We start from the raw sequence: 11,624 nt of genomic DNA, 5'->3' as shown, positions 1-11,624 counted from the left end.
TGGGTGGGGGTCTGCCCTCACGTCTGGGACCTCAGCAGGACCAGGGCTGGGCTCACACAGGCCTCACGACCCACGGGACAGACCTCAGAGAGTTCCCAGTCCACAGCCCGCAGGACAGATCTGGCTCACAAGCATATCTTGCTTAGCTTCTGTTTTGTTTTGCTTTGTTTTTTTAATTGTGGTGAAAACATGCATAGCGTAACATTTCCCACCTTACCCATTTTTAAATACCCAGTTTAGTGGCATTAAATGCAGTCACAGCTTGTGCAGCCATCACCCCCCATTCATCTCCAGGACTCTTCCATCTTCCCTGATTGAAGCTCTGTCCACATACTGACCCCCATTTCCCCTTCCCCAGCCCCTGGCAACCTCCTTTCTCCTTCCATGTCTCTATGACATTGATGACTCTAGGGACCTCATACAAGTGGAATCACACAGAGTTTTTTTTCTTTTTGATACTGGCTTATTTCAATTAGCATAAGGTCCTCAAGTTTCATCCATGTTGAAGCACGTGCCAGAATTTCCTTCCTTTTTAAGGCTGAATAATATTCCACTGTGTGGTTGGATCACATTTTGCTGATCTATCCGTCTGTCGATGAACATTTGCGTTGCTTCCCTCTCTTGGCTGTTGTGAATACTGCCATGAATATTGAGGGTATGAATACCTAGGTTTATCTGTTAATATTGGAATTAGCAGGTGACATTTCAAAGCCAAGAGATTTCTCATAAAGACCTGGATTTCTGGCTTCTCTGGAAAAATAGTGGATCTGGCAAGTCAGGGTCTCTAGCTTCCTGGCCACACTCAGCTGAATGAGGCCTGGTCATTCATTCCCTGCCCCTTAAACAGGCACATAGCCTGGGGGACCTCAGGCCCCGACTCCCTCCTGGTCTAGTCCTTGCTCCCCGCCTCATATGCCTGGTCTGCCCAGATTTTTCAGTTACGGATAGAAACCCAGAGACCAGAGAGGCACCTGACCTGGGTCCAGGGTCTCACAGACAGGCTGGTGCTGTGACTGCAGTCATCCAGGAAGACCTGGGCTGCATTTTGGTCCCAACTCTGCCACTTGCCTCTCCCCCTGTGACCTTGACCATTCTGAGCCCAAGATTCTTTTTTGAAGGGAAATGGGAGAGAGGAAACCTTCTCCAACAGCTTCACAGAATCGTTGAGACAGACAGAGAAAGGGATGCATGGTGATTAGAACCTAGGGTCAGGATGTGCGGAGCTTATTACACAGCCCAGGTGAGTCAGGCAGCTCAGAGTTTAGAGGTCTGTTTCTTCATCTGCAAAACGGGAAAAGGGACTAGGTTGTTCTGAGAGTTAACTGTGGAGGGGAGGTGAAGCCCCCAGCAGAGGGCTTGGCACGCAGCAGATGGTTCACAGCGGTTCCTCTGGAACAAGTGAGGGTTGTGTTCAGGGCTGCAAATCCCCTTGGCAGCAGGACACAACCCAGCAAGATACGTGATGTCCTGATGTTGCAGAGACAGCCTGGCTGCAGAGTCTGTCAGTCTGATTTCAGAGGCCATCCTCCACCTTTACCTCCTGGGGCCCCAGGCAGGTCAGCCGCCTCTGCGAGCTGCAGAACCCCGGCTGTGAGACAGGGTGATATCCTAGTCCTTACCAGCACAAGGCGGGTGAGAAACCTGAGGTGCCGGGCATAGCGCTGATGCTCGGTTGAGTTCAGTTGTCTTCCTTCCCTTCCCAAGCAGAAGTCTCCCTCTGAGGTTCAAAGGATGGCGTATTTTCCAAATATTTTCAAAACTAAAAGAGGAAAAAATGTAGTTCTCAGCTTCCCATTGGAGGCTCCTGGGCCCACGTGTTGTTGGGGTTGAGGTGTGACACTCACTGGGGTTCCTTCCTCCGTCCAACCAGGTCTGGGCTTAGAGAAGACACCAGACCCAGTTCTCACAGGCAGGTTTAAATCAGTCCGTCTGTTAGTCGGTCAGTTACCCCTCAAGAAGTGCCTCTTCTGAGCTGATTTTTAACGTGAGGCTTCACCCTCCAGGCTCATCTCTGTTGCGGAATGTGCATTGCCCCAGATGGCATTCTTGTCCTGACATAACCCGCCACTGGTCTTTCTACCCTCTATGCTACTTCTGTTACTTCCATCCTTCCCAGAGACCCCGAGGGAGGCCCCTGAGCCACTTGCAGGCCCGTGAGGCCTTGCTGAGTGGAGCAGTCCATCCCACTGCACCCAAGAAACCTAAGAGGCCAGGTGTGGCCTCGACAGAGCCCCGCCTCTTTACCTTCAGACTGGATGGATGAAATGGGAAGGCAGATGGAAAATGCACTTGTCAGCTCTTAAGTTCTGCATGAATATACTGGATTTGACCTTCATATCCTGGAGAGACAAGAGACCACCAGGTGTATGAGAGAGATTAGGGTTTAAAACAGAGTCACTGGGCTGGAGTCTGGGCTCTGCAACCTTTTAGCTTTGAGATCATGGAAAAGTCACTTCCTCCCCTCTATTCACTTACTTGTCAAAGGGAGCAATAAAATACCTGCCTTAGCACCTGTGAGTAGTGTTTATAGATACACGGGATGGGAAAGCGCCTTTCAGACTTCAGTGTGGTGCATACACTTTCATGTCACTAATTCACGTCATTGATCCAATGTACATCCACTATGTATCAATACCTGCTGGGTGCCACTGGGCACAAGGTGATCTGTCTCGTGACAGTTTGGAGAAGGTCTCCAGGCTAAGGAAGAAGAGAACTACTTGTCAGATGGTGGTTCCGCGCATTCATAGATTGTGATTAGCAACAGCCAGCGAGTTGGCATGGCAACATTTGCCCGTGAACTGCTAGGCAGTGTTCTTAAAATAGGTCCACCAGAGGTGTAGCAGCAGTGAAGACACACAGACACCATGTGGTCTGATGGCCCTGCAGACCAAGGTGTGCTGGGAGTGGTCACGCCTCTGCCCTTCCCAGGCAGGCCAGTGGTGCAGGAACTAAACAGATCCGGAAGCATCCATGGTTAGAGCTAGAGACTTCAGTATTAACATCTCTGCCTCTCCCCGGTTTACAGGTGAGGAAACTGAAGCCCAGAGAGGTTAGGTGACACACCCGTAATCACACAGCTTCTTGATGGCAGATGGAACCAAAGCTGGTTCTGATATCTGATGCAGGGCTCTCTGGCTGTGCCACAATGCCCCTTCTTCTGATCTGTAATTCTAGATCTGAGTCTGATGCAATTCGTTCTCTAATGATTACAATCCATATGGCATCACTTGTGTGTGTGCTTACTCTCAGTCATGTCCAACTCTTTGCGACCCCATGGACTGTAGCCCACCAGGCTCCTCTGTCCATGGGGATTCTCCAGGCAAGAATACTGGAGTGGGTTGGCATGCCTTCCTCCAGGGGATCTTCCCTACCCAGGGATCAAAGCCAGGTCTCCTGCATTGCAGGTGTATTCTTTCCATCTGAGCCACCAGGCAACGTTTATTTGATCAAAGAATTTTCTCCCATGTTTCTCCCTGGGAAGTCCTGAATCCCAAGATATGATGAAAACTCACCTACTTCTTAGCTAGGCTGAGATGATTGCAGCTTAAATCCGCCCCTTCCAAAGCCTCCCTACCCTAGTTTCCCAGTGTGAAAATGAAGCAGCAAAGCTGATCAAAAGTTTATGAATCATTCTGTGATGAGATTACTGTATGAACTTACTTACCCATCATTATAGAGGGCAGGGAGCCCAAATCCTTTAAAAGATGGGTTTCTTTCTGTTTCTGTTACTCAGCGATTTACTGAGTAAACTTTGTAAAAACTTGCGGCTTCTTAACGTTTAGGCTGGTGGGAGCTTCCTTTGAGGGATTCACAGCTTTTGTTTTAATTCCAGGGTGAAATTCCAGGTCTGGAATGAGACACTTCTTGAGAATTCAGTCAACATCGGATGATAGGGTGCTAGACTTTTCTGACGTATTTGAACGTTCAGCCTCTTTGTCTGTATTCAGACAGTGCCTTGAAGTGGGAGGGGCTGGAAGTCAGGGAGTGGGTGCAGTGGGAGTCCTGCCATGCCCTCTTCCTAGCCTACTAGGATGCAACCATTGTCCTCTGAACTGATGATTCTTCACTTTGGTTGCGTGTTGGACTCAGCCGGAGAGCAATTAGAAATACAACACCCAGCTCCTCTCCAGACCACTTAAATCAGGTTGTCTTGAGTGGGCCCCAGGCAGGGTCTTTAAAGAGCCCCCCAGTGGTTCTAACGAGCAGCCAGGGGGAGAACTCTCAAACTATAGCCTCGCTGTCTCTTTTCATTCTCCCATCCCCTGTGTTTATTAAATACCCAGATGCCATTGTGGGTTTCTTTTGTGTCAGACCCATTTTGCTCCTTGCTAGGAAAAACATGTATTCTCAGAGTTGGCAGGAGGAAAGTTCTCATCTTGGGAATATTTTTAATTTCATTAGTGGGCTTGGTAACGTCACCTTTAGAGGCCCTTTTAAGCTGCTAATGATTCTATGAAATGAAACGGGTAGCACATTGTAACAAACTGTGGCTACACTGCAGCAGAACTGGATGCCGAGTGCTGGGTAGCTGGTCATGGCACAGTTACACGAAAGTTCCGATGACATGACCGAGTGATACAACAGGCACGTAAAGCAGATTTCTTGGTAGAGTTGCTTGCATCCCCAAATCTTCCAGAAACAGATATTCTAAGTCCAGTATGATATATAAATTGACCAGTCATGTAAGCAAATAGAAGCAAATTTCTCTTCAGCATTTGCACCAATTTACCTGGCTCTGAAATGCATTTTTTTTGGAAATTCTCTGGTGCCTTTTCTTTTGAAAAGACCCTGATGATGGAAAAGATTGAAGGCAGGAGGAGAAGGGGATGACATAAAATGAGATGGTTGGATGGCATCACCGACTCAATGGACATGAGTTTGAGTAAACTCCGGGAGTTGGTGATGGACAGGGAGGCCTGGCATGCTGCAGTCCATGGAGTCGCAAAGAGTTGGACACGACTGAGTGACTGAACTGAACTGGTACCTTAAGGAGGCAGAGAAGAAGAAACCTCTGGAGTTTGTGGCTGTATTTAGTCCTCTTTCCTGTTTTATGAGATTTTCTAGAAAAATAGTGTATGCCTTGAACCTAAAACTGCTTTTAAAACGTCAGTAGGCTTAGGATGGAAGGACTGGCTTTGCTTTATCCCATTTGATTTTCCCTAAATCCTGCTCTGGTTTCAGCAAGCACAGCTCCCATCCAAATCTGACGTCTGCATCTTTGGCATAAATGTATTACACAGAGTCGTAGGAAGACTAATGGGAGAACTGATACCATCAAAATAAGGTTTTCTCTGATAACAATTTTTTTGTCTTTGAAAAACATCATCAGGCGAGGCCCAAAGGTAAACTGATGATACCTTTATATGATGGTAGAACAAGGGAAGAGAAAGACAAATGAATGAGCTGAAAACTCGGTATCAGCTCTATCAACAGCTTCCTTTTAAAGCAAAAGTAATATGACACAATATTTGCAAATATGACATTGAAAGTGATGGGGACAATATATATATCTATGCAGCGATGTTATAACTATTAACCATTAGACTTGGCTTCAGGACAAGGACAAGTTCTGCCTCTCACAAAGGTTGGATTATGGGCCAGAGACACAGGGTTCTATGACTCTGCCACCAACTGGTTGTGCAAGCTTTAACGGAATACTTCTTGCAGTCTCAATGTCCTCCACGGAAACATCAGGGAAGGTGTGGGTCTTAATGAGTTAGCACAGGTTTCCTAAAGTATTCAGCACAGATGAGTGCTCTGTGGATGCTGAGAACCTTCCCTCAACATATTGAACCTGACTCAGATGCGTTTCAGTGCAATGGTGGGACATGAACCACCAACCTCAGTTGGGTAACTGAGGTGATCTCCCAACGTTCAATGTTGCACAACCAATTTTTGCTGGGGAGGCAGGGAAATGACCTGGGTGTCACTGGCAAAGGTGATGAACATGGCTTGTCAGTTCATTTTGGCAGAACCTCCTCAGTCTTCTCACTCTCCCAGGTTGAATCCGAGGCAGATATCACATAAAAGCAGTGAAGCACAGGCATCATTTTGGAAATCATGTCCTTTCCCAGTGGGTCCCAAATGCACAGGAACTCTACACCTTGTAATTGCATGCATCTAAAAGGACCCCTATGTTACACATCTCTATTGATCAACACAGGGTCAGAATTTTGGCAGTCCATGCTCTGCCCCTCCCCTCCGTTTGAAGCACTGATTCACACGGGGGTGCACAGGCAGACACCCCCCCCCTCACTTCCCTTTGGATGTCCTGTGGTGGAACCCTCCTTTGGGTCCTGGAGCAGTGGCTGTCCCCAAACTCCCACCTGCAGTGAAATGGACACAGCGATCCGTCCTTGGAGATGCCCATCTGATTCCTGACCAGTTGGGACTCAGCACTCCTTTCCGGGTTTTCAAGATTTGTATTGATTGCTCAATCTTGTGTATAGTAGGCTGGCATTTTCTCTTGTTACCAAGATGTATTTTTCTATGTTAGTCAAATGTATAATTTGTGTAATTTTGTATATTAAAATGTATCCTTTTTCACAATTAAAGTTTTCTTTTTTTCCTTTTTGAATGTTTAACTCACTGCCAGTTCATTACAAAGTGTTGCAGACCCTACACAACGCAAAAAGGCACCAAATCCAAGACTCTTGACTTTGGTGGGGAATAAACAGTTTGGGGCTTCCCAGGGGGCTCAGTGGTAAAGAATCCGCCTGTCAGGAGGCGCGGGTTCAATCCCTGGGTCAGGAAGATCCCCTGGAGGAGGAAATGGCTACCCACTCCAGTATTCTTGCCTGGAGAATTCCATGGACAGAGGAGCCTGGTGGGCTACAGTTCATAGTTCACATACTTTACTACTTTTGCTGTAACAAATTGCCATGAACCTAAGGGCTTAAAACAATACATAGTTATTATCTTACAGTTATGCATATGAGAAGGCCTAAACAAGACTCACTGGGCTATAAATCAAGGTATTGGCAGAGTTGTGTTCCTTCTGGGGAGTCTAGGGGAGAATTGGCTTCCTTGCCTTCTCTGGATTCTAGAAGCTGCCTGCCTTCTTAGGCTTCCAGCCGCAGCCCTGCATCTTCACATCTCACTCTGGCTCTTGCACCTGCTCCTGTTGCCACATCTCCTTCTCTGACCCTCCAGCTTCCTTCCATCTTTCACTTATAAGGACCCTGGTGATTGCATTAGGCCAACTCAGATCATCCAGGATCATCTCCCTACCCCAAGATCCTGAACTTTAGCGCATCTGCAAGGTACCTTTTGCCATGTAAGGTTACACACATACAGGTTCTGGGGGTGAGGAGGTGGACGTCTTTGGGAAGGGAGCATTCTTCTGCCTCCCACAATCCCCTATGAGCTGATTTGGAAGCAGGAGAAGAAAACAGACATCTTAGAATCAAACGGGCCTGAATTTGAACTGGATCTCTCCCATTTTCTGGCCATATAACCTGAGGGAGCTTTCTTTACTTCTTTGAACCTTTTCTCTTATTTTCAAAATGAGCGCAATAATCCATTACTTGCCTCACAGATTTGCTAAGAGTGTAATCAGGCAACTAACAATAAACTTCAATTCTATTTTTCTCCATTTTATAACTTATGGCTTTTCTTCAATCCTTTTTTTGGTATATTTACCAAAAAAAAGTCCCCAATGGGGGATACGCCACAGAGCTGAGTAGTGGCTCCTGTCCTCTGTTTCCTGTTTGTTCTCTGCCATCACCTGGAAGGCTTCCTAGCCAGACACGATGAGCTGGAGGCCTTCCTTCACCAGATGTCACAGTTTAATCCACTCATGAGCACTCCTCCTTAGTCTCTGGAAGACTGAGAGCAGTCAGAGTACAGGATGGGGAAGGTCAGTCATCTTCTGGACCAGGCGCAGTGTGCTCAGGTTCTCTGGACTTTCCTCTATTGGCCTCTGCCAGACATCCCTCCCCTTGGTGTCCCTAAGGCTGGTGGGCACATTTCCTAACTTATACCCCGGCTGTGTTTCCTGCCTCCCTTTCTCTGTTACACTGGGGTTACTGGTCTTGAGGAGATGTTGTAGAAAGGACTCAGACAAACCTGAGGTGGAATCCCAGCATGGTCACTTCCCAGAGGTTAACTTGAGCCGTGGGTTTAAGGTTTGTCATCCTCAGCATTCCAGAGGCGGTCACATCTGCCAAGGGGGCTGCTGAAAGCAAGCTGCAATGTGTGGAAATAAACAGTGTGAGCACAGACCCTGACATATGGCAGGTTTTCAATGAAAGTCAGATCCCCCTCCTCTAGAAGTCACAGGAGATGAGGAGGAAAATAAAGTCAGTAACTCAGTGGGCACCCAAGATGTGTGATGGGTGAATGTGGAACGGTTAGTTGTCCAAGGTTGCAAGGAACACAGGATTCAAACTCAAAAATCTAGACTCTTCTACCTACACCAGGTTCCTGCTTTTCTCTCCCCTTTCCAGTGGGAACTTTTCAGCCAGCTTTCTTGCAGGGAGCAGTAAAGGATACTGGTTGAGATGCAGATTCTGGGACCAGACTACTGTGTTTCAGTCCAAAGTGGGATCATTTACCAGCTGTGACCCTAGACAAGTTACTTATCTCCTTGAGACTCAGTTTTCTCATTTGAAAAAGACGGCTAAAATGGTAAGAGCCTTACAAGAGCAATGACATGTAAAGTGCCTACAATGGTCCTTGGCATGTAGCAAACTCTGTTAAGTGGGAGTTATTCTTATATTTTCTAGCTTCTGCACAGAGGGGACTCTTTCTCTCCTCCTTCCATGACACTCCCTCCTAGTCTTGACAACCGCCTGGCCCTTTCTCCCAGTGAAAAGGGTTTACTTGGAAAGTAGTGAGGTCTCCATCAGCAGCAGTATTTAAGCAAAACCAGAGAGACTGTCTCCTCAAGATGCAAGAGCAGATGCAAGCATCCAGCATGAGGACTGACCTCAAAAGTTTCATCTAACTCAGAATCTTGAATTCTCTGTTTCTATGGGGTTCTTGTGTTTGTTAGTCACCCAAAAAGTTAGACTCCTTGAGACCCCATGGACTGTAGCCCGCCAGGCTCCTCTGTCCATGGAATTCTCCAGGCAAGAATACTGGAGTGGGTTGCCATTTCCTTCTCTAGGGGATCTACTTGACCCAGGGACAGAACCCAGGTCTCCTTCATTGCAGGCAGATTGTTCACTGTCTGAGCCACCAGGAAAGACCTTTCTATGGGTTTAGTCACCATGAACAGTTTTGGAGCTTTAGAATAAGTCTCCATGTGTTCTCCAACATGAAATTTCCTTGCTTGGAATGTTCTGAAAACAGTATTTCACAGAAAAGGGAGCAGGTTTTGTTAAAAATACACTTGTACTGCATCCCGGAGTCTGGGACTCCTAGAACCATGAGGCTGGGTGCTGAAGGGACAGTTCCTAGCCCTGGAAGAGGTGGGGGGTGGGGGGTGGTGCAAGAGGAGACACGCTCCCAGCTGGGTCCCCACCCAGCCTGATATGGCATGTCTGAACTTGCTCCAGGAGGGCGGGTTGGCAGCTGGCAATTCTGCCTATCCAGCAAGAGCAGCTGGGACCACCATGTCCCTGGAGACTCTTAAGACCCTCTCCCTGATAATGATCAGGGAGAAATGAGCCAGGGTATCCAGAGAAGGCACATGGCACCTGGCTTTGAAGGAGGTTAGAGGGAAACCACAGCAGAGCGACCCCTGGACCCCATGCCCTTCACCCTGGCCATAGTCAGAGGAAGCCTGGGACTACCGGGCTGTGAATTACTAGCTCAGCAAGGGTAGGCTGCATCTGGGGTCATGGGAGGTGACCCTGGAATGGGGAATATTTGTGTGGGTGACTGACAGGACTGTGTGCAGTGTGTGTGAAATGATCCGTCTCTTTGTGTGTCTTTTTCTGGAGCGTGTTTCTATTTAAGCTCCCGACTACCCATATTTCTGGGGTGGATTTGTGTGTGGGCGCCCTGTCGGGTTGTGTGTGTTGGAGTCACCTTGTGAGTCTGTCTTTGGTACAAGGGCATGAAAATCTCTTTGTTGTGGGGTTATTGCAGGAGTCAGACTCGTGTACATGTGTGAGTCATTGGTTCACGTGCAAGAGTGTATTTCTCTTGTCTGCGTGAACGCGGTCCTAGCACACCCCTCCTACCCTGCGGTTCCATCCTTCCTGACGGGCAGCCCTGCCCGGTATATGATGTGTGTGTGTCTCCTTCCTCCGGACAATGTCAGCTCCCGGAGGGCAGGACTCCATCTATTCTGTTCACCGTGCTGTCGGCCAGTGCCCGAAACGTGCCAGGCACCAGCGGGGCACTCAGTATAACAGCACTGAGTGAATGAATGCAGTATCCAATGTCTGAGCGTCTCTTTGGATGTGCAGTCAATCTCGGGGTGATGCTGTCTGTGCGCTGGGCTGGGTGACTGAGAATTTCTGGCTTGTGTCTATGTATGTGTGTGTGATCGACTAGGAATATATACAAGCATGTATGTGTATGCAAAATTACCAATGATGTGCGTGAAAGAGGCTGAGTGTGTCTGGGGAGCGTGTGTGTAAGCGACTCTCGTGTGCTCCGGCATGTTTGTACATCTCTCACGTGTTTGTATGGCGTAATTGTCTGCTGAGCTAATACCAACCTACGTGTGCTTGGCCGTGTGTGCGTGCCCGTGGTTCGCACCCCTCGCGCCCTGCGCTCAGCCTGGGGGCGGGGAGAGGGGGTGCGGCGGGGGCACTGCGGTTGGGCTGCCCGCCCTCGGCGCTGCGGCGAGGGCACGTCACGGTCCCTCCACGCCCTCGCCGCGGTCCCCGCCTCCCGGTCCTTTGTAGCCGGCCGCGGTGCTCTTCGACAGCCGCCCGGAGGCCCCGCCCCGGCCCCGCCCCAGCCCCGCCCCGGCCCGCACCCCGGCCCGCCCCTGCACGGGCCGCAGTCGCGCCTGGGCAGCCGCGGGCCTGCACCGAGCGCGGAGCGCGGCGCACGGCGGTGGCCAGGGCTGCGGGCGGGCGGGCGGGGGCGCGGTCGGGCAGCCGGCCTTGGACCGGTATGGCGGACCGGCGGCGCGCGTGGAACACGGAGGATGACCTGCCCGTGTACCTGGCGCGGCCGGGCAGCGCGGCGCAGACCCCGCGCCAGAAGTACGGCGGCATGTTCGCCGCGGTGGAAGGCGCCTACGAGAATAAGACCATCGACTTCGACGCGTATAGCGTGGGCCGCCGCGGCTCGGCGCGCACGCCGCGCAGTGCTGGCCGGCTTGATGCGGTCGGCCTGCCGGGGCCCGGCGGCAGCGAGGACACGGCCAGCGACGTGAGCGAGCCCTCGGGCTCGGCCGTCAGCTCGCCGGGCGAGCGCGACGACAGACCGCCCGCGCTGCGCATCCGCTGCCCCGCGCCCCGCGACCTGCCACTCGGCCGGGACAATGGCCAGGTACCCTCGGGGCGCGCGTGGGCCGGACGGAGGGGGCGGGGCCCTCGGGGCGCGGGGCGTGGGGCCGCCCGAAGGCAGTGCCCGGGGGCCGGAGTGCTGGGGGCCGCTGCCCCCGGGCTTGGGAGAGCGCCCAAGACCCCTCCCCTACTCCATCGTACAGCAGGTTCGGAGAGGTTTGGCCACTCGGTCAGGGTTGGCCAGCATAGTCCGTGAGGCTCCAGAGGGTC

General features: G+C 50.5%; 1 protein-coding gene across 1 annotated transcript in view; it reads left to right on the top strand.

Moving 5' to 3' along the window:
* The first annotated feature begins 10,902 nt into the window (after positions 1 to 10,902).
* CRMP1 (collapsin response mediator protein 1) overlaps positions 10,903 to 11,624 on the top strand; it is a 63,881-nt gene continuing 63,159 nt past the window's right edge. Inside the window, exon 1 of the mRNA XM_043906217.1 lies at positions 10,903 to 11,397. Coding sequence (XP_043762152.1) covers positions 11,017 to 11,397 — 381 coding nt within the window. The 5' untranslated portion in view covers positions 10,903 to 11,016. The remainder of the gene's footprint in view (positions 11,398 to 11,624) is intronic.

Source organism: Cervus elaphus, chromosome 6 (assembly GCF_910594005.1).
Source record: "Cervus elaphus chromosome 6, mCerEla1.1, whole genome shotgun sequence".
Taxonomy (NCBI): domain Eukaryota; kingdom Metazoa; phylum Chordata; class Mammalia; order Artiodactyla; family Cervidae; genus Cervus; species Cervus elaphus.
Note: the sequence above shows the minus strand (reverse complement) of the source record. Positions and strands in the feature narration are given on the sequence as shown.